This window comes from Aricia agestis, chromosome Z (genome assembly GCF_905147365.1).
Source record: "Aricia agestis chromosome Z, ilAriAges1.1, whole genome shotgun sequence".
Classification (NCBI taxonomy): domain Eukaryota; kingdom Metazoa; phylum Arthropoda; class Insecta; order Lepidoptera; family Lycaenidae; genus Aricia; species Aricia agestis.
The window spans coordinates 17213113-17236822 of NC_056428.1; the positions used below are offsets into that span (position 1 = coordinate 17213113).

The 23710-nt window shown below is 38.3% G+C and overlaps 3 protein-coding genes across 4 annotated transcripts; 2 read left to right on the forward strand and 1 right to left on the reverse strand.

Moving 5' to 3' along the window:
- The first annotated feature begins 744 nt into the window (after positions 1 to 744).
- Positions 745 to 2869, forward strand: LOC121738716 (nucleolar protein 11). Its single transcript, XM_042130941.1, has 4 exons — positions 745 to 953; positions 1048 to 1212; positions 1300 to 1660; positions 1743 to 2869. Exons 1-4 carry the CDS (start codon positions 822 to 824, stop codon positions 2831 to 2833), a joined length of 1749 nt encoding a protein of 582 aa, XP_041986875.1. The 5' UTR covers positions 745 to 821; the 3' UTR covers positions 2834 to 2869.
- LOC121738717 (chitobiosyldiphosphodolichol beta-mannosyltransferase) lies at positions 745 to 21820 on the forward strand. 2 transcript variants are annotated; one of them, XM_042130943.1, is made up of 6 exons: positions 745 to 749; positions 19797 to 19906; positions 19944 to 20498; positions 20696 to 20943; positions 21149 to 21434; positions 21540 to 21820. In XM_042130943.1, exons 3-6 carry the CDS (start codon positions 19948 to 19950, stop codon positions 21751 to 21753), a joined length of 1299 nt encoding a protein of 432 aa, XP_041986877.1. In that variant the 5' UTR covers positions 745 to 749; positions 19797 to 19906; positions 19944 to 19947; the 3' UTR covers positions 21754 to 21820. The 2 variants fall into 2 exon arrangements, with proteins under 2 accessions (XP_041986877.1, XP_041986876.1); XM_042130942.1 differs by having other exon boundaries at positions 19797 to 20498.
- LOC121738718 (RNA-binding region-containing protein 3) lies at positions 4737 to 6192 on the reverse strand. The gene has a single exon (XM_042130944.1). It carries the CDS (start codon positions 6036 to 6038, stop codon positions 4749 to 4751), a length of 1290 nt encoding a protein of 429 aa, XP_041986878.1. The 5' UTR covers positions 6039 to 6192; the 3' UTR covers positions 4737 to 4748.
- Positions 21821 to 23710: the final 1890 nt, after the last annotated feature.

Sequence of the window (23710 nt, forward strand, 5' to 3'; positions counted from 1 at the left end):
AGAAATTAATTGAAAAAACATTTTCCAGTAGACCAAACTGTAAATCTAAACCATTCTCGAATCTCCACGAACACACACAAAAAATTTCATCAAAATTGGTCCAGTCGTTTAGGAGGAGTTCAGTCACATACACACGCACACAAGAAATATATATATTAGATGATCAATCGAACTTACCAAGTGAAGTTCGATCATTATTATATGAGTCGCTTCATTCGAAGATATAATCTCCCTCCCACCCAGTCTGCACGAAACTATGTTTGCTGCAGTACCCAAAGAAAGAAAGAAAGATTTTTGCATTACTTCTCTCTAAACATAATGAGGCACGCCGGAACGCCGTGTGATCTAGCGAGCGTGTAATTTTTCAACTTACCTACATAAATCTTTAAAAAAAACGCGTATGCCAAGCAGATATACAAAGGTACTACTGGTTAATTATATATCTTCGAATGAAGCGACTCATATAATAATGATCGAACTTCACTTGGTAAGTTCGTTTGATCATTTATTATAAGTTTATGGTAAATGCAGTAGTGAGTAGCCCATGCCACAGTCTACAAATATATACTAGTAATCTGTGCAGAGTACCATAGACATAAAGTATATATTATGTCTATGCAGAGTACCGTACCCGTATATTAAGTCTATGACCGTACCCATAAACCTATAAGTATATATTAAGTCTATGACCGTACCAAAGATTTTTTTATGGCTCACGACTCACGAGTCACGAGTCACGTGGAGTTGTTGTGGTTTTGTATTTTATAAAATTATTTTATTTTATATGAACACATGTCTCGCGCCGGCTCTAAGAGTTAAATATGGCCAAATTACACAGTTATTATGTTTTGTGTCCCTTAATTGATCGTAATAGTTTCCTTGGCGTTTCTGAGGACTCGGACCAAGACAATTGTATTGTATCTTTAGGTCGTAATGTTATAAACAAATATCGAGTAAGTTTTTTGAAATTATTGTAATGCACTATTATTTTAAAGTAAAATAGGAAGCTGAAGTGATATACAAATGTTTCACAACTATTATCTTCAGCTTTCAGATCAAAAACAGATAAGTGGATGGACTTCTAAAGATCACCTAACCTCACCTGTGATTTTCGACAAAGATCAAGAATCCTATGTCGGTGTTTTTAATAAAAATAGTATCAAAATTTGGAAAGAAGATTCCGATAATTTGGACAAAATTAAAAAGTATAAGGTAAGTAAAACATGTTTCTCTGGATAAGTCATAATATTATTAAAATCATAAACATATCGCTTCCTCAATTAACGAATTCAACTTTAGTTTTCAGTGAATATCTTAAAAATCTTACCCAGACAAGGTTCATCTTTAATTATATTCGAAAACGGAAACTGTGCCTCATTGTCATACGCTCTGGAAAACAGGAAGACTTTTGAGAATCAACAACTTATAAAAGATACTGAAAAAATTGTGAGTGTCACTAGCTACAGTGCTAAGAAATCAGACTATGTGTGTTACATCATACAACATAAGAAGAACTATGAAATACTGTGCTGTCCCCTCAGAGATGAGCTGGGAGACATGGACAAATCCAAAATCAACAGGGTAAAAGTAGCCAGGGATGAAGCATATGTTGTGGGCAAACTAATCAGCACCAAAGTAAAACCTTGTGTTTATTTTCTATGTGAGTGTTCTATCTTGCATTAGTATTTTACTTTGCCTAAATAATAAAGTGTTCTTATTTTGAAATTTTATGTTTTTTTTAGGGAATGATGGTAAAATAACCGCTTATGAACTTGCCGAAAGATCTTGGAGGACAGTTGGCACAGTGCCCTGGATATCCACATCTAATAATGTGTCTATTGCCTGGATGGGCAAGGACCACCTAATCCTATTTGGTAGCAACCAGGAGCAGGATGGAGCCCTGCTCGTTGCTTATAACATAGTACTTGGTGTGGGCTCGTGTAAATATCCGATGAAAATGTATTCTGAAGATGCCCAAATCTACACCTTCAATAACTATATAATTCTGGAGGCTTCTAATCATGTGGGGATGCTGCCATTTGCACTTGAAACAAACAGGAATTTGTCAAGCTTACTTGGATCACATGATGTAGTCCAAGACAATAGCACAAATATTTCTGACTGGGATACACCTGTTGAGCCTGTGTTTGAAGTAACTAACGAAATAAAAGAGTTCATAGCATCAGGTATGACAGAGAGAAGCATATGCGCGCAAATCATTAACCCACTGTTAGAAAATCAAGATTTCCGTCCCATCTACAGAAATATAAAACAATTCAATGATATACCTGAATCTGTTTTACTATCAGTAATGAATTATGTTTTGAAGCTACTCAGTAAGGAGAGTTTACATTTAAGCGATGATGAAGCTTTTGATAATTTCTGTAACTGTAAAGATATGGCCAAGAAGGATGAACTTGTACATAAAGGAAAGTTTGAATTGTTAAACTATTTACTACAGATTCAGTTCAGTGATGCAGTATTCATTCCGTACTTACGGAGTGCAATGTCATTGGACAATGCATTATTCTTGATGAGGTATATCTCATATTTGCTTCTTGATTCAAATAAAACATTTGATTCGGTGTACGAGAGTAAACTGTTTGATTGGTGTACGCTTTTAATGGATGCATTTTATCAGCAGTATTTACTGACAAAGGATGAGACAGTGTCACATGTGTTGGACACCATGCACAAGACAATTGTTAATCTCGTCAACCAGTTAATGATTGTAGATGATACATTACCACTGCTGCACCAGGTCCTTACGGGGAAACAGAAGGAAGACAATCAAGAGTGTTTATCATATGCTATAGAATTAATGGATATATGAGATTGTTTAAATAAATGTACATTGTCATTTGTCGTATATTTGTTTCTTTTTTTTTTGTCAATGCCTCTATAGTTATAGTAAATAGATATTATGTAATATGATGTAGTTTACAATAGTATTTAAAAGTTAGAAATATATTATGTTCAATCCAGTCAAATTTTTCTCAGAAGTAACTTTGTTAATCAAACTGAATTAGTTGTTATTAGTTGTTAGTGTCCGACCGAAGGTCTATTTTTGGCCGAAGCCGAAGCCGATTAATCGGCAATCGCCACAACCTTCGGCCGAAGCCGAAGCCGAAGGTAATCTTAATCTCGACTTTAAGTAATTAATTTTGTTCAAAATTGTCTATAAGCTACAATGAATATTAAAATTATTTCAAAACTTCAATATTGATTTTGTGATTTATTTATTAATTATTTGTAGTCTGGTTATGGAATGACACAAAGGAGGGTATTGAGTGCGTGAGCGAGAACCTAAGCGATTTCTACTGGAACTTATTCAGGGTGCTTAGGGACAAAACAAACTAAAAGTCCTGACGTCTAGGAGGTGAGCCGGAGGGAAGGGAGGGTGACAAGTCTCAATTTTTAGTTTTTGGCTAATACCTTAAAAACGATGCGTTGTGGCAATAAAGTTCTATAACGAAACAAAAGCTTATTTAATTCTCTATAACTATGATTCTATATATTTTTTCCGAATTCTCATCCGTTTTTTTAACTATACGCTCTGGAAGTTTCAGAATTGCTCTCAGGCATCTACATTAACCGCTGCTACAATCCCTGGTGCAGTGACAAAATATATTATTGTTTTAGTGAAGCCTCAGGCGCTGGTATATATTGTCCTTGGCGTCAAGAAATTACCTACATTTTTCCACCCCCACCCCACCTCTTGAGGGGTCAGCCCATTTCCGTATGTTTTTTATACATTTAACTAAGCAGGCTAACAATTAGTGTATGTTCCAACTGGTGGAAGCTGGTTACCGTAATGCCTTGCGTCGTCTGCAACACCAGGGGTGCTACTGGTGCGTTGCCGCGTCAAGGGGTGTAATAAGGGGATGGGGGGATGTGCTTACAGCCCTTTCACTTACTGAACGAAGCATAGAAGCGGTAAAGCTACTAGTCAATCAGAATTAGAAAGGAATATTTAAAAATAAAACACTTTTTATTTTCACTTTTTCTAAGCGTGTAGTTCGAAAACGGATGAGAATTCGGAAAAAGTGTGTAGAATCAAAATTATACAGAGAATATACTTAATAAGTTTTTTTTTCATTGTAAAATAATTTGCTATAAAGCATCGTATTTTAGTTATTAGCCAAAAACCAAAAATTTTGACTTTTGTCTCCCTCCCCTCACTCCGCTCACCTCCTAGACTTAAGGACTTTTAGTATGTTTTGTTCCTAAGCTCCCTGAATAAGTTCCAGCAGAAATCTCTTACGTTCCCGCTCACACATTCTACAACTACTTTATTGACTGTACTATTGTAAAAAATAATAATTTCTTTATTATTTCACAAATAACAATAATTAGACCAATCAATCAGTTTTGTTTTACTCGACTAGACCGAAACTGAACTAAAAAATAAAATAAACAAACACTAACTTCTTAATAAAAAAATAAATGATTTATTATGAAGTTAGTGTTTGTTTATTGTATTTGACAGTGACTCCCAGTGGCCTCCGCACCGCACACGACCGGTCCGTTGCTCTCTCACGACTCACTCAGTCTTTGGTTCTATTACGATTGTTGCTCGGACATTCGGCTTCGGTCGAGTTTTAGGCCGAAGCCGAAGGTTCTGCCAAAGGTGTTTTTTTTGGCCGAAGGCTTCTGCCGCCAAAGCCGAAGCTTCGGTTGGACACTTTTGGTTGTACTTATTAAATACTAAATAGTTAAGATAAGATCATTGGAATTTTTTATTAATGCTAGGTCTTCTTTTGGTTTGCAACTCTAGCAAATTGCACAACCATAGGCTTTTCTTTTAACAGGTATCCGTTAGTCTCACTCAAAGCCTTTTCAGCGATACGCTCAGAGGGAAATGTAACAAATGCTTGCCCCTTCATTCTGCCCTCCTGCATCACTCTTACATCAAATCCTATTTGCTCCTCTTCTGGTATATGATCCACATAGCGTTTGTATATTCTTCTCACATCGTGTTCGGTGACCGATTTTGCTAGATTTTTAATATACAATCTCATGGATGGCTGACCTGGATGATAGTTTTTGTACACTGGCAACACTTTCATGTCGCTGTATGATATTCTGTTCTTTAACAGTTCTCTTTTAGATATTGAAGGTTGCTCCTCCTCTTGTTGTGGTTTCTGCTCCTCCTCAGGTTTATCATCCTTCTGGAATGTTCCTAGACCACCAATCACTTCGGGCTCCTCGGTTTTCTTCTGTAAAGCGTCTTGATGAACTACAACAGCTATCTTCTTTGTGTCAACCAAAGGTGTGACTGTTTCAAATACCTCCTCCTGAGTGACATGTATTTTCTTTGCTTTTGGCAGTGTAGCTGTTGAAAGAACTGCAGCCGGTCGTTTTCTGGAGACTGGCAAGGTTTGCTTCCTTTTAACGAGCTGGGGCAGATGTTGCTTTTCTTTGCCACCTTCATCACTGGATATTTCACTCTCTGGGTCACTTACTGCGGCAGGAGGCAACACTGCTATCTCATCTATAAAGTACTGTCTGAAAGTGTCTTTGAAGAATTCAACAGCGACGCTATTTTCATTAAAAGGTAAATCCAGAGACATTCGATTCATTAAGTGGAGCGTTTGGACATAAAGAGGCTTGTGTGTGTATAGCGCGGATATTATGTTCACAGCGATATGTGGGCTTACCTCCGGATATTCGTATTTCAGATGAGGAGGAGGTGGCTGGTAGAAGTTTACCGATGGGTTCCATGCTGTCAACCTTTGTAAAAAGTCTTTAATGTGGTTAGTTATGACTGAGTTTGCTTCTAAGTTTATTGTAGCCTTAGATAACGGTTCCTTTTCAAATGAATATTCTACAACCAGACGCCTTTTAGCTATTTCTAGCTGGTGCAGCCTTGATAAAGAAGATTGTGCTTTTTCAATACTTGGAAAGGCGGCAAAAACATAGTTTCTCTTTTTCTTCGTTTCCCATATTTTATCAGCTCCAAAATGTTTTAGAAGCTGTTCCTTATCTTTGAATGATAATGAATGTGGAAGATGTCTTATCATAAGCACATTCGACATTATTTTCAACTTTTACTTCGCTTTAGATTTATGTTTCCATTTTCTAAACCGCAGATGTAAACAAATAACAGCTGACTTATGACTATATGGATAGTGACTGGGTTGCACCAGCTTACTTTAACTGTAAATTTAGCTTTAGCTTTAACTTTATAAGGTTAGGTTGCATCAGAGGCGTGGTTAAAGTGAAAGTATTCTCCAACTAAAGTTATTTTAGACTGGGTTGCACCAACTAACTTTGACAATTGACTTTAACCCACAGATTACTAGTATATATGCTTTAACCTTAACTATAACCGGAAAAATTGACAGATGTCGTATGAGATTATGGGATGTTTGGACGCGGGGACGGGGTATTTAACTTTAACTATAACCACGACTCGGGTGCAACCCAACTTATCTGTGAACCCAACCTTAATAGTTAATTATGGGCTATGGCGTCCTTTAGCTTTAACCAGTGTTGCCAACTTTTTTTTACTAACCCACCAAATTCAGCAGCGTAAACCACCAGAAACCGCTAAAACCTAAATGGCCTCTCAAACCACCAGAATTCCACTAAATAACTTAAAGACAACAACAACCTATCTGAATATAATTTGAAAATAATACAACAACGTCATTATTATTATGAAATAATTATTTTTGTTACTACAAAACAATGAGTTTCTAAAATACTAGAGTAGCAATGTCTTACAAAAGATTCTCAGAAATGCGTAACCACTTTTTTGGACAATGTCAAGTCATATATTCGTTATGTCAATTATGTATGCGAGATATGCCTGCAGGCATCTTCGAAGTGGCAACGCGTTGCTACCGTAAACTTCCAATCTAGTTACGTTAGTAACATAGAATATCATTGCTACAAAAAGGAAAACTTTAGTTACCTATGTATAAGTAGGTACTTAACTAAAAAGCCAAGAGTTCTCTTCTTGTCACACAGTAGTTTCTTTCTGGCTTAGATAATGATTTGCTGAAATATGCAATTACAACTTCTCTTTCACCCTGTTTTTGAGATAATGGCTGTGTTGCTTGCGTCCGTGTCGACAATAAATTGACCTTCAGTTTGTGAATACCCCAGGATTGGTGTTTCACACAAATGTTTCTTCACTTTCTGAAAAGAATCTTCAGAGGTCTCGTCCCAAATAAACTGTCGTTTATCTTCTGTCAGCCGATGTAATAGCTTGGATATCTCTGAGAATCCCTTAACAAAACGCCTGTAGTAGGAGCATAGGCCGAGAAATGCCCGCACTTCGGTTTTGTTCTTAGGGGTTGGCCAATTTTGGACTGCTTCCAGTTTCTCCGGGTCCGTCTGGATTCCATCACTTGAGATAACATGGCCGAGATAGTTGACCTTACTCCTGAATAAACGACACTTTTTCGGATTCAACTTTAACTTGGCCCCCTCTATTTTGGCGAAAACTCGTTCTAAGTTTCGCAAATGGTCTTCGAAGTCGAGGCCAACAATAATGACGTCATCTAAGTAGACTAAGCAAGCCTCTCCAACTAAGCCTGCCAGTACAACTCCATGAGTCGCTCAAATGTGGCAGGTGGGTTGCACAATCCAAAGGGCATTACGTTAAACTGCCATAAACCTTTACCGGTTGAGAAAGCTGTCTTCTCTTTGTCTTTTGGATGAATTTCCACCTGTATCCAGATTTCAGGTCCAGGGTCGAGAACCATTTCATGCCACTCAAGGTGTCCAGAGTGTCGTCGATTCGAGGTAATGGATAACTGTCCTTCTTGGTGACATCATTGAGACGTCTGTAGTCCACACAAAATCTTGTGCTACCATCTTTCTTCTTCACTAATACAACCGGTGAGCACCACGGACTTGCAGACGGTTCAATAATCTTATTCCTTCTCATGTTCTCCAAAAGGCCTTCAACTTCTTTTTCCTTTGCAATGGGTATCCGTCTTGCTCGTTGACGAATTGGGTTCTCGCTTCCGGTATCTATCCTGTGCTGAACCATCGATGTTCTTCCAAGGTCGCCTTCCTGACTGGAGAAGATATTCGCGTGGCGTTGTAAAAACTTCTTAGCTTACATGCTCTGCGAATAAGTCAGATTACTCTTGCAGTCATCGAGTAGCTCAGTCACTATTCCATAGTTGCTGGTGTTTGCTGAGTCTGAGCCTGTGATCGAACTACACTTTCTCATCCAGACAACTTCCACGCACTTTCCAATGACGTCACCTTTGTTCAAGCAGATCTCGCGATCACCAAGATTCAATACTCTGACCACAGCGTTACTGCTTCCACTAACAAGGGTTCTTGCCGTCATCATTTTTTGCGCTGATGTCTTGGTAGGTGTGTCTTCGATTATCACGCATCTGTTTGACTTCTTCTTTCCAGCTGGCGGTAGTTTCACCAGCACCCGAGCTTCCGCACGTCTAGGTATTATGACTTTCTTTACACATTCAACTTTCCCGCAGGCGCCTCCAAGGATGAAAATTTCTTCTTCACCACACTTGAAAACTCCGTCAGCGACATTAATTCTGCAGTTGTGCTTCTTCATGAAATCCAAACCCAAGATGCAATCATCCATAATCTCAGCCACGATAACGTCATGAGGGTATGAGGACTCCCCCACATTCATCGTAACTGACATTTCTCCCAGGACGGGTATTGGCTGACCGGAGGCGGTAAGAAGCCGACAGTTAATTCTCCTCTTGTGCCTCCTTGCGGCTTTTATCAAATTTGGGTTCACTATTGTTCTAGAGGCTCCTGTGTCTAGAGGTCTAGAGGCTCCTGTGTCTAGAGGTCTAGAGGCTCCTGTGTCTAGAGGTCTAGAGGCTCCTGTGTCTAGAGGTCTAGAGGCTCCTGTGTCTAGAGTCATTTTGCAGTCCGTCCCGTTAATAGTCCCCTGAATCACCAGACTATTCCCGCTGCTTGCTTGGGAGACAACCGTTATTGGGGCTTCCTCCGTGTCAGCCAGCACTCGCCCCTTAGCTTTTATTCGTTTCCTTGCTCCCGGACAGGGGACGAAGCCCCTTGCTTCTTCAGCTCCTCCATTTGTTCCTCGAGCTTTTTCATTCTTGCCATCTGGGTCTCCTTCTGCGGGCAGTTGAGCTGAAGATGGCCCCTCTCGCCGCACTTGTAGCACATGGCTCCAAAACTTTTCTTCGTGGGAGCCTTGACCTCCTTGACTTCCTTAGAGACCTCGTGGATCTTATGGGTCTGTCGTATGTCACGGCGAACAGCCTCGACTTCCAGCAATGCGCCAATGCTTCCTTAAGCGAGGTGTGGTGACGAAGCCTCACTGCAGCTCTGACCTCCAGATCCCTGATTCCGTCGACAAATGCTTGCACGATATTCGTGTCGACCATCTTGGCGTCAGCTCCTGGGTGTGCCTTCTTGACGAGTTTTTCAATTTCCAACGCCCATTGTTGTAATCCTTCTCCTGAGCGTTGGACTCTGTCACGCAGTTGGGCACGAAACACGTGCTCCAGGTGTCGCTCCCCGTATCTGGATTCAAGTGCCTCCATCAGGTCTTGGAACCCATTTCCAAGGGCAAGCTCTGTCAGTCCTGGAAGCACATACAGGAGTATGTGCTTCCAGGACTGACAGAGCTTGCCCTCTGAGCACAACAGTGAGAGCGGTCAGGCATTGGTCGTCAGTCCATCCGTTGGCAGAAGCAACAGTCTGGAATTGCTGACGGTAAGCGTTCCAAGAAGTAGTGCCGTCGTATGGCGGTACTTTTACTCTTGGCCCGTGTGCCACTCCGGAAGTTCCACTACACGTCGCGACTCCTGTGGTTTCCAGGCGAACTTTCCACTTCTGTAGTTCTGTGAGGCCGGTTTTCACATTTTCCATATCCACTCCTAGCCCGGTAACGCGTTCTTCCATTATGTCGACATCTTTCCGAAGCTTAGTCACCGTGTCACTAACATCCTTTATAGCCAATAGCGCTTTTTCTTGGAGGTCCTTTTGTTGCTCTTGAGACTCCTGCAAAGCGCCGAGCTTGCGGTCTTGTGACTCCTTCATTGCCTGAATTTCAGCCCTTTGAGAATCCTGCAAAGCGCCGAGCTTGCGGTCTTGTGACTCCTTCATTGCCTGTATTTCAGCCCTTTGAGAATCCTACAAAGCGCCGAGTTTGCGGTCTTGTGACTCTTGCAAAGCCTGAATTAATTCAATTAGGCTTTCTAATTGAAGAGCCACTTGAGAAGACGCAGAAACTACGGGCGAGTCAAGGTGGCCAGTGGCCGGGGCTTGAGCAGGTGGGTCCCGGTGGGCGGGGCCAGTTGGCGTGGCTTGAGTGGGCGTGGCCTGGTGGGCGGAGCCAGTAGGCGTGGCCACGCCCGAAGTGGGCGGAGCCTGAGGGGCGTGGCCAGTGGGCGTGTCCCGATGGGCGGAGCCAGTGGGCGTGGCTTCACCCAAAGTGGGCTGAACCTGGTGGGCGTGGTCAGTGGGCGGAGCCAGGTGGGCGGGGCCAGTGAGTGGGACGTGTCCCTCAGTGGGCGGAGCTTGGTCCCCAGTGGGTGTGGCCTCCGCAACTCCCCTCTCGGAGTCAATGGCAGCAGCTCGCTGCACCCTTGTCCTGACACTCCTCTTGAAGTCCTCTCTCGGATTCAATGGCATCTCCAAATCGCACTTCTGACACCAGTTGTTACGTGCTAGGGTTCGAGGATTTGGAGAGAAAGACCTGGTGACCCTCTTGAAGACTTTATTAACACTGCACTAAACACTAAGTCTAGGTCACACAAGCCCACACTAGGTCACAACACTTAGCACTAAGTCCAAACACTAATCACTAGGTTCAATCACTAAGCACAATGACTGTCCTAGGTCGTAGCCAAGTCGCAGGTTTCACTGGTTCACTCACTATTGATCACTTGTTGTCGCCTCGAAGATAGCTCAGATCGAACTGACTTGCCGGGCCTGCCTGCGGCTCTTTTTATATGACGAGACGAATTCCAGAAAGTTCCCGATTCACGTAAACAAGTAAACAACCGTGGGAACTTTCTAGGAGGCTCGAGCATGTACCACAATAAAAGTAAACAACTAAACACGTAAACAAAATAAACCGGTAAACACGTAAACAAAATGTTGGACTTTTCTAGAAGGTTCGAGTATGTACTTGCGCACCTCATGCCATCTAGTATTGAGTAGGGGATTTATGTTGCCTGTGCTCCCTCGGTAAGTTTCGCTGGTTTGTCGCTAGATAGCACCACATGTCCGTATACCATGTATCGTAACAATATTATAAGTGCGAAAGTGTGTCTGTCTGTACTCTGTTACCTCTTAACGCCGAAACTGCTGAACATATTTTGCTGAAATTTGGTATAATATATTGTTAAGAGTCCCGAAAAAGGACATAGACAGTGGCGTAACTATAAGATCCGGGGCCCGTGGCAAATTGATGGGGTTCTATCAGTAAAAATCGTCACGTTTATAATAAACAATATTATGTGCAATGATGAAATACTCAAACAAGATATGTTACTACCGCGCGCGTTGTGAAGCTTCAAATACGGCCCAATTGGGCCGTCTGTTGTTTAGTCTGCATCGAGCGCAGTCACGAATGTGCCGCGTCTTGTCTTACCTAAATAAATTGAAAATGACGTCGTGCGTGTATCGAAAATGTACCAATTATGACTCGAAAGTAAACAAAACACATGGAATCTCTTACTACATGTCTTGATTGCAATAAATACCTCGATTATTTACATTTTCAATTATTTTTTCGAACTATCTGGAAAAAATCGAATTTTCGTCATAGCTCAGGCGAAGAAAGAGACAGCGATACGATTTGACTTTTAAAAATAGAACTGTCTCTTTTACGTAAATGGTTTTTCGTATCTTTTGTTTCACTCATCTGTCAAATTTGTCAATGTCTTTTATAATAATGCAAATTGTATAATATATTGAGGTTATAACTTAATAGTTAGAATTTTTAAGGGGGAATTTATTTTCTTCTTTTTAAAGTATTTAAATAAAAGCTTTTTTTCAAAAAGTTTTTTGCTTATAATTTATTTTTTCTTTTTTAGTTAAATCTCTGACTAGATTTCTTAAGTCTACTTGATTGTATTTTGTTTTGTTTCAAGAATTTGTTAAAATCTGATTAACTTAATTTAAGTCTTTAAGAAATCGTCCGTAATTTTACGACTAAAACATTAAATATCACTTAACAAAAATGACCGGATTCAACCAGGCCTTTTCTAATGCCCGACTGGTTTTGACTTGACATAACAAGACACGACACGACACGACACGACACGACACGACACGACACGATACGACACTACAGGACACAACATGACTTTTCAATTTATTCTCAATAAGCCTTTTTGTTTGACACCCATATTGCAGAAGTGCTTTAAAAATAACTATATTCCCCTATCTTAGATGAGCCGCCATATTGGATGTAGAATGACATTACATTCGTTTCCGAGTTACTCTCAATGAGCCCTTTCATTTAATATCTATATTGTAGAACTGCATTAGAGTGATGTCACAAACAATATCATGTATTGTTATTCAAACTCAACGTGCCTGCAAAATTTCTGCTCGATCGGTTAAATATATCTACTCCAAAATTGAGTTACAAGATTTCACCCGAACATACATACTTACATACATACAGTCCATACAGAGCAAGTTAAATAAAAGCTTTTAAAAAGTGCAGTGACCACGGGCAGTGACTTGTATCATTGTATGAGAATCATATGAGAAAAGCGCCCGTGAGTTTCCGCCGTCAACCGACCCGCGGCGTTGCCGTAGCTAAGCAACGATATCCAAGAGGCCTATAACTGTGCAAAATTTCATGCACCTACGTTTTCCCATTTTTCGTAAAAAGGGTTACAAAGTTTTTCGTTCGCGTATTTATTATGATTACAGTCTAACAAAAACAATTTAAAGGGACCGAAAGCGGTTGAAATCTTTAAGATATGTAAAGAAAAGGGTGGAACTTATTTTTTGCTTACGACAATCGTTTTATTTATTCGAGTCTATTCACAATACAATAATAACAGTTGCTAGGATTCATAAGAATAATTGACAATAGTTAAATCAAAACTTTATGTGACCTTAATATTCCCTCTCCTCTAAAGCAACTGTTTGTTATTTGTACATTCCAGCTAGCTTACATAGCTCGGAAAGCCTCGGCTTGAATAGCGGCTTAGTCAAAAAATCTGCTAGTTGATCTTTTGTATCAACCTTCTCAACTCTTATATCCTTTTCTAGGACACACTGCCTTATGAAGAAATGTCTCAGCCAATGAGTTTCTAAAATACTAGAGTAGCAATGTCTTACAAAAGATTCTCAGAAATGTGTAACCACTTTTTTGTTCAAAAGACAATGTCAAGTCATATATTCGTTATGTCATTATGTATGTGAGATATGCCTGCAGGCATCTTCGAAGTGGCAACGCGTTGCTACCGTAAACTTCCAATCTAGTTACGTTAGTAACATAGAATATCATTGGTCTCAGCTTTATAATATGCTAAGATTCATAAGCCAATCTTATGGCGGATTCGATATCTATGTACAGTGGCGTGCTCTCTATCAGAGTGTTAGCCAGCATAAAGAAGAAGGATTAAAATTGCCCAACGTCCTACAGAAAAGCGATGTACCTCAAAAGATCATAAAAAATAATATAAAAATATGGCATACTTCCGAACGCCATCCTTACTGTCTGACATACAAAAAAATGCATTAATTAATATACAGAATATGTTCTATTTCATGACGTCCGTTTGACTATGGATAAGTTAATTTATATTATGTCTATGGTTAATACTAATATGGATGTTGTCAGGCGTGCACATGCACATTGTTAAAAATACCTATAAAATATACTTACCACAATAAAAACAAACGCTTGGCTCTTGGCTCGACTTGGATTATGGTAATAGTAATACTCCCCACACCGATTTCAGTGACGGTGACCAGTTTCATTGAAACCAGGCCCAATTACGTAAGAGTAATTTTATAGTGCCCAAATGTGTGCGCAGTTCACAAGATCACTCTCTTTTCCTTCACTCTCATAACCCAGTGGGACGGAAGACGGACACGACTGGCGAGAGATCAGGCGCAGGACCTTTTACAGGGAGGAATTTTTACAAGCCCATCCGATGCATGGATCATCTTACTTGTCAGACAATCAGGTGATTAGCCTGTATTGTTTTTAACCAAACTTGGAAATAACATGTTTCTAATGTAGGAATCGAACCCACGACCTCCGAGTCGAGAGCCACGCTCTTAACCACTAGACCACGGAGGCTTACTAAGTATGTGCTTCGTATAATTATGCATCTTTGAAGAGGACAAAGTATCATAAGTTTGTGATAGAATATGGGAAGGGACAGTTCTCCGGGTTTTGTAGCTTTATCTCTGGTCCCAAACTTTAGACGGTGGGATTTTCCATAGACGCATCCTTCACAGAGATCTTTATTTGCTGGTAGTTTAGTCCAAATCTTTCGTGATACAGCCACGATACAGCTATAACAGATTAGAGGTGGACACATGATTAACTCGTACAGTTGGTTGTAGACATCTTAAATTTAGTTTGTATAGTCCTCCAAACTTGCTGCGAGTACCAATCAGTTTCGTCTGTCCATCAATCTTTATTGTACATTTTTGTGTGGTAGACTCAAAAACGCTTTTCCGAAATATCATGGGTGGCGAGGACTGAGAATAAATTCTTGCTAATGCCGGGTACGTACCATACATTTTTCAGTAATATTGATACTGGTTTATCGTTTACATCAGCCTCTGCGAGAGTATTTCCGATGACCAGGGCTTCAATACATTGGCCATTCGCGCCAGTCACTGTTTGACGGCTCTTGAAATATTTGAAGGTCTGGAAGAAGTCACTCCTATTGGTCACGTGACTGGTTGCCCCATTGTCAACGTACCATTTTAAATCCTTCCTGTCACCAAAATCTGACTGTATTGACATTGCCTCTGCGGTCTTGGATTCCTTGGGAGGTTTCAGAGGTTTTCCATCCTCGATCCACCGCTTGCAGGTTTTTACCCTGTGACCCTTATCCTTGCAGTAGTTGCATTTGAAATTATTCTTTTTCTTATTACCCCTTTTGGTTTTCGCATACAATGCTTCTGCAGTTGTGTCATCAGTAACTTGCGTGTCTGTCTGATGCAACACTCTCTCATGTGCGCATAGCTGACTTGTCAGGTTCTTGACTGAGCGTCCCTTTTTGAAATCAATAGCCAACTGGCCCTAAATCCAAGATATTCGGGAGGTAATGTGTCTTATATTTTACATACAAGGAGAATTTCTCGTAATTTCGCCTCGTTCTGTAGTTATAAACACAATTCGCTCCAGATGTTCTTTAACCGATTCGTGGCCACTGCCGCGCTCAGCGCGTCATTTAAAAAGATTCAGTGAGGCCGATGACGCGCCAGGCGCGGCATACAATGATTGTTAAAAAACACGTTAAAACTAATTTATTATACTGTAATTACAATTCCTTAGTCTAAATGTGCATAAAACACAACCAGTGGCCAATGCCGCACGTGCATGCGTCATCGTTTAGCAGGGCCGATGACGCTTATGGCGCGTCATCGAACAAACTGCTTGGCCTGTGAGGCTGTGGTAAGAATTCGTGAAAATGAAGGTGGCAACGAATCGGTTAAAATTGACACATGTGTAATAATGTCACTAGTGAGTGAGTAGTTTGATAGTTCACGGAACATTTTTCGTGAAGAATAATTTTCGTGAAGAATAATTGATTTTTAAATTAAAAAATCGTTTAAATTACAGTTGGCTGTTATAGGTGATCCCGCTATTTTTGAAATTCACAGTATCGCTGCAATTTTTGTAGGTAATTATAGCACAATAAAGTCAGCATTTTGCTCACAATTTACGGCGTAGTGAAAACGTGTAAGCCCTGGAGTGATTGACATACGACTGACAATTTGTGCTCATATGGGCAGGATTTGGCGATATGTGACAAGCTCTATAACATATCTCTTACTTCTAAAATCTGTGCAAAATACTGTGGCCGGTCCGCCATTTTATGTTCCAGTTCTCCGAGGTACATAAACCGTCAAAGTGTCGTATTATTAAACTAAAATAGATGATTATTGAAAATTTCATGGATATTTCAGCTTAATTCTTGTATGTAGTGATTACGGACAAGAAAAGACTTAATGCCTAAGTGCAGTGTTGTTGAATGTGGCTCGAGAAAAAAGGAAAACCAAAAAAGTTTGTCCTTGGATCGGTATGTTTATATTTTTACTCAAATTTTTGTTATTTTACTGATGGCTTGACTTTGTATGTGCTAATTTAGTTAAAAATTAGACAATAAATAAGATTTGTGATAGAACAGAATATATCATGGCTTGATTTTCGATATTTAATCAACATAGAAATTAGTAGATTTGACGTTTAGTCCATAGTCCAATAAACCATAAGAATGGTCAAAGAATGCCTCAAACACGTGGATTTAACACACTGACCTCCATTATACAAGTACGCGCGCGCGCGTACTTGTATAATGGAGATCAGTGATTTAACATTAAATACGTAAGTTTTGAACAACGTTTTTGGGGCTTTTCAATCAGTATTTTTGTAAGCTAAAAAGATAATTTATAAGTTTATTAATCCCTTATTCGTGCTATATATGGCATTAGTGCTAAAAATGTCACATCAATTAATATCTATATCTATACATATAATAAAATCGTAGAGGTAAAATTTTTGTACATTGAAAATAAACTTGAAAAAACGAGTTAGGGGCATGTTAGAAGAGTAGTAGAACACATTTTAACTGTTTTTGAAATTTTTGTTTCTCTGTCTGTTTGTCTGTTTGTACAGGCTAATCTCTGAATCCGCTGGACCGATTTCAATGAAATTTGGCATGATGATACCTTACATCCCTGGTCAACATTTTAGATACTTTTTTTAACCGACATTAAAAAAAGGAGGAGTTAATGTTTACTTTGCGGTTTGTGGTCAGATTTTCAAAATTCTTTTTTTGTTGTATAGATTGCCCGAATTTGATACCATGTTTACAATAAAATCGGCCAAGTGCGAGTCGGACTCGCACACGAAGGGTTCCGTACCGTTATAGAGAAAAAATAGGCCAAAAGTTGTATTTTTGTATGGAAGCCCCCCTAAATTTTTATTATATTCTAATTTTATTATTAAATATTAAAGTACACATACAATTAAGGATTCTGTGAAAATTTCAACTGCCTGCCTGTTGTCATTATTGATATCGAGCAAAAAAGGCCAAAAAATCATGTTTGTTGTATGAGAGCCCCCCTTAAATATTGATTTTATTTTGTTTTCAGTGTTTGTTGTTATAGCGGCAACAGATATACACAATCTGTAAAAATTTCAGAACTCTAGCTATAACGGTTCCTGAGATACAGCCTGGAGACAGACGGTAAGACAACGAAGTCTTCGTAAAAGGGTCCCGTATTTACCCTTTTTTTTTTTAACGGACCTTGGCCCACCACACATTCCCACCACTGTATCTCCTGAGTTGCCAGGATCGACAGCGGTATCCAACCACGAAAACCCTTTGATATGATCTCAGGGAGCCCGAGGGACATGCTAAAGCTGTCTTGGGACCCGCAACGAAATTAATCAGAAGAAGATAGGAGTAGGAAGTATACAGTTTTCCCTCCCCATAAAAAGCGGGAGACAGCACAAAGTTGCAATGACCGAAAGTCAAGGAACTAAAGGGAAAGCACCACGGGAATAATTAATGTTAATTATGACTACTAAGCTAGATCTAAGTTAATGTTGGAATTTGTTGTGTTACACTGTTTCCAGTAATAATTATGACAAAAACGCTTAAAGGCACGGAAGTTCCTTGCGCTGTCTACGAGATCATCGTAATATGGGACTCCAGATTTACAAAGTATGTTATTAAGCATTATAGATCTTAAAGGTTTTTACCCTTTGGGTACGGAACCCTAAAAACGGTGACTTGATAAGTAATGGAATTGAAGGAACTCCTCGAAATTTACAACGACAACCAAAGTGATTACCTATTCTAGCAAAGGTTGATCTTAAAAACTTTTCCTAATAGGTATTCGTAAACGATTATCCAAACCCTGGATAGATATTGACCACTCAATTCGTTACCGGCCATGGAAATTTTAAAGTAAAATTTTACGGATCTAAGTTACTAGCATCGGTCGAGCACATAGGTAGAAATGTTAGAGTATGTACGACCGAAGGCAGTATGTTTGAATAAACCTCTCATCATATTGTGGGAGAAAGGAGGTTTCTGCCAAGACGAAAGAACTGCAATGCTAGACAACCTACAATGTAAATCTGATGTCGCATACTACGGTGATACCGTAGACAGCGCTATAGGAACTTACTCAGTGTCTTCAAGCGTTTTGGTCACAATTATTAATGGCAACAGTGTAACACAACAAATTTCAATATTAATTTAGCTATACCTAGCTCAGTTACAATTTTTACTATTTATTATTCTATTTATAATTCCGGACGTCACGTTATCGTGGACGCCGACTTCCAAAATAAAACGTTGGGTACGTTAATTTATGCCCTTTTGATTATTATTTGATATTACCTCCACGTCCAAAATTATAAAAGCGCACATTTTCTTCTGATTAATTTCGTTGCGGGTCCCAAACCAGTTTGAGCCTTTGTCCCTCGAGTTCCCTGAGATCAAATCAAAGGGCTTTCGTGGTTAGATACCGCTGTCGATCCTGGTGACACAGGAGATACAGTGGAGGGAATGTGTGGTGGCCGGTGGGTCAACGCCCATAAAGAAATTACATTGTGGGTAAGTAAGTAAACAACTTCAAGCGTTATTTTGTTCTGGTTTTATTGTAGGTTATGAATCTGAGAATCGGAGGCAGGTTAAAGAGGGATTGATGACTACATTAAATCCCGTCTTCTGAAGTCTATCCTCTGTCTCCGTCACATGTTCCTTTCCCCTGTCCTGTGGCCCCCATCCCCTGTCCACGCCAAGCGGTCTTCAAAGAAATTATTTTTTAAAACGATAAGTACCGTATCTGAGATTCAAGTTTCCTGGGTCTTTGATGTAAATTAAAAATTTCGTGTGTAATATAGATCCAAATAAAATAGACATCGATCGGTGTTCAATTTTCTAAATCTCAATTTTAATAACATACATTCACGCGGACGAAGTTGCGGGCAACAGCTAGTTTGGTTATAAAAATTGCATAGCTTTTTACGTGTGTACGACAACAAACAACGACCACTATAATATTAAAATCTGGTAAAAGACCCCCCCCCCCCCCCCTGCGCCATCGGCTGGCGACGCCCTTGGCTAAGACTACATCTATACTATAATACTTTATCTATGGATTCATTCATGTGAAAGAGTGATGTTGTGTTTTTGTATTATTTTCCTAAAATTGTGTTAAAGGGGTTTTTAATGTGTAATATTAGTAGGATATTAACCATTAGATATTCGTCATCGTGCACAAGTGTAGGAAAGTGATGCAATATCCAGAAATGAGCTATTTTGTGTACTCTCCAAAACCCCATCGAAAGTTTCAGTAAAGCGTCTACCACTTTACTGAATCGACCGACTTGACTCCTTCACTGTATTGACTTTTTACTTCGACTTTGACTAGATTTTTGACCTGACGATATAAAGAAACGATGCTGAAAATTGTATGCAACAATACCACAATAGATATAACTACCTGTCTACTTTGACAATACTGTTTTCCCGCCATTTATAATACTTGACACTGGCCATGGTGTATATAGCCGAAGTGCCATAATAAGAAAAAAAAAGAAGAAGAAGAAAATTTATTCACTTGCATGCATTTGATGTTTGGAGTGGAGCCGCCTTTCCTTATAATCTGAAAATGACGAAAATGAGATGTTATGTACCTACATGAATTACTAAAAATTAAATGTGCCTCGTGTTGTCTTAGTGTAGAAATATACCAATAGGCTATATATAACTTTATTCTGTGAAATATACCACAATGGCCGAGGTAGGAAATAAAAAGACCGTCAAAATAGTAGTCCTAGGTGATATAGGAAGAAGTCCACGTATGCAGTACCATGCACTGTCCTTGGCAAGTTCTGGACTCAATGTAAAACTTATTGGATATTTGGAGACAGCCCCACTTCAGGAAATACAAGAGAATCCTTACATAGTTATAACTAAACTGAATCCCCTAAAGTTAGACAGTGGACCTAAGCTCGTACAGTATTTTGTGAAAGCACTATGGCAAGCGATAAGTTTATTCCTAACATTGTTAATAACTGGAAACTGTGAGTACTTGTTGTGTCAAAATCCTCCTGCTATACCAACCTTGCCAGTATGCAGGTTCTACTGTTTGGTAACTAAAACAAGATTTGTTATTGATTGGCACAACTATGCATATTCCATTATGGCAATAACTTTAAGTCCTAGTCATCCTCTTGTTAAAATATCCAAATGGATCGAAAGATTCTTTGGTCAATCTTCTCAAAGTAACTTGTGTGTTACATATGCAATGAAGCAAGATCTGATAGAAAATTGGGATATCTCGTAAGTAAAAGATATCAGATATGCTAAAAAACATAGAATAAGCCTTTCGTAATTAAAATCTTACTAGCTGTTTGACCGATTCCGAGATTCCAATTATATATATACAAGAATTGCTCGTTTAAAGATATAAGATTATAACTCGTAGCTTTAAAATGTTTTTCAAACTTTACCATCATCAAATTCTTGTAATTTTTCAGTGCAACAGTATTGTATGACAGGCCTCCAAAAATATTTCATCCAATTAACATTCATGAAAAGCATGTTTGGTTTCTCAAGATTGGGGAACAATATACTGAGTTCAAAGGTGACCAGAATAGCAGAACAGCATTCACTGAATTGATTGGTAATATGGTGAATTTAAGGTCTGATAGACCTGGACTGCTCTTCAGCAGCACTAGTTGGACTCCTGATGAAGACTTTGGCATTTTAATGAATGCACTCCAAGGTAAATTAAAAAATCCATAGATGCCTCTATGAATTTCTTCTTATAATACCTTGATCTTGGAAAATCCAGACACAATAGCTATTTTATTGTTGTTTTGGGGCTTGAGGGGTCAATAATAGCTTCTTGATAATTTCCAATACTTCTTTCATAGCTTACATTTTTAGCAAATGAGTTTTTAAAATTGTTAATGAGGATATTTTTTTAGTCTACGACACCACCTACAGCCTTACAAAGAGGTTACCAAAGTTGGTTTGTGTAATCACTGGAAAGGGACCAATGAAGGACCACTACATAAAGAAAATGGCAGCCCGTGACTGGCAACATGTACAAGTGGTGACTCCTTGGTTGAAGGCATGTGATTATCCTACCATGGTGGCCAGTGCCGACCTAGGTGTGTGTCTGCACACCAGTTCCTCTGGTCTCGACCTTCCAATGAAAGTGGTGGATATGTTTGGAGCTGGTCTACCTGTGTTTGCTTGTCATTTTAAGTGGTAAGTTTTAAAAAATAATCTTACTACTTTGTCATAGGATATACTACAAATTGTATTTATTTTAAATGTAATATATTTATTTTCTTTTTATTTCTTCATTTTCAGCATTGAGGAGCTTGTCAGTAATGGCAAAAATGGCTACACATTTAAAAGTAGTGATGAACTTGCAAAACAAATTATAACATGGTTTGAAGACTTCCCAAACAACACTCATATGAACAAACTGTCGGAAACCATGAGGAAAAATCTTGAAAAGTTTCAGGAAACTAGATGGGAGGACAATTGGAATTTAAGAGCAAAGAAATTCTTTGAAAATTAACTTTGAGATTATAATTAATGCAGCATTACTTTTGTAAATATAATATTATGTATACTTGATTACTATATCAGGTTCTTGAAAGATATTTTCATCAGACCTATTATCATGTAGGTAATTGATCTCTAATGTAAACACCTCAAGCCCTAAGCGGTCACCCGTGACAATAACAATATACCCCAGTAGGGTTAGATTTTTTTTTTAAATTAATTATAGTCAGAAATTTTTTTGCACCAGTGGTCCGAAATCGCTAAATAGTGGACATTCGCAAAAAAGTTCGATTTTGGTGTGGAAAAAAATACCATCCGATAGATTTTAAGAGCAGTAACAATAAATCCTTATTAAGTTTTTTTATTAAAATGTATATTTAAGGTGAAAAAAAAAATTACGAAAATGTTGTATGGGAAAGAATCTATAAATAGATTTTTTGAAAAAACTACTGAGTCATTATGGTTCATTTCTGAAACAAGTAAAGTTATAGTGGTATATAACGTTTAGAAAAAAAATTACGAAAATTTACGTGCAGCCTTTTGCAGAGGGGTTCAAAATTTTGAAATAATTTTACTAACTTTTTAGGTGTGGAAAAAATACTATTCGATATATTTCCTAAAGAATAACAATAAATCCTTCATAAATTTTGTACAAAATGGATGTTTTAAGGCGAAAAAAAATAATTACGAGAATTGTATGGGTATAATATAATATATAAAACGAGTCTTTAAAAAGCAACTATACTTATATGTACTTACAAACATGGATAGCAAAAACAAAATTAAACTAAAATTAACTACTGACTTAACTATTGTAATTATAATAAAATAAAAATTGTTACACACACTAATAACTCAAACAATTTCAAATGAAACTTATAAATAAACAATAATAAATAATAATCAATTAAACCAACGCGCTTTACAAACATAGTGGATCTCCAATGCTATCATCGCCTTGTAATGACACAACTTCACTTTCTTCGTAATCATCTGATAAAAGAGGTCTTTCAAGCAACAGGTCGACTGTGTCTGGATGAAATTCTTGGTGTTTATTTTTAGACAACTTTGGACGAATGTGAGACAAATATGGATCAGAGCTTATTAAAAAGTTGTGCAACAAATCTTCATTAGTTTCTGCTCGACTCGTCTTTCTAGTATGCAGTATGCATCTCTAGTATTTCTAAATTCTTTCTTCCTTGCCTCTGAAGCTTCTCCTTTTTGGAAGTCGGTTAAAAAGTAGCCTAAGTTACACCTTACTACATCAGCTACCTACCAAAAAAAGTCCCGGCAAAATTGCTCCAGCCGTTTCAGAGATTAGCCGGAACAAACAGACAGACAGACAGACATACAGACAAAAAATGTTGTTTTGGTGTATGTAGCGTATATAGATTCATATGCATGTAGTAAAAAACGGTTCTTTCAATATTACAGACACTCCAATTTTATTTATATGTATAGATGTAAGTATAGATAATTACAATAGTTTAGTCAGTAGTTAATTTTAGTTTAATTTTGTTTTTGCTATCTATGTTTGTAAGTACATATAAGTATTGTTGCTTTTTAAGGACTCGTTTTATATAAGTATTATATTATACCCATACAATTTTCGTAATTATTTTTTTTCGCCTTAAAACATAATTTTTATACAAAACTCAGGAAGGATTTATTGTTACTCTTTAGGAAATCTATCGTATAGTATTTTTTTTTCCACACCTAAAAAGTTAGTAAAATTATTTCAAAATTTTGAACTGCAAAAGGCTGCACGTAAATTTTAGTATTTTTTTTTCTTAACCTTACATACCACTAGAACTTTACTTGTTTCAAAAATGAACCAGAATGACTAAGTAGTTTTTGAAAAAAAAATCTATTTATTGATTCCTCCCCATACAACATTTTAGTAATTATTTTTTTTTCACCTTAAAAAATACATTTTTATAAAAAACTTGATGAGGATTTATTGTTACTCT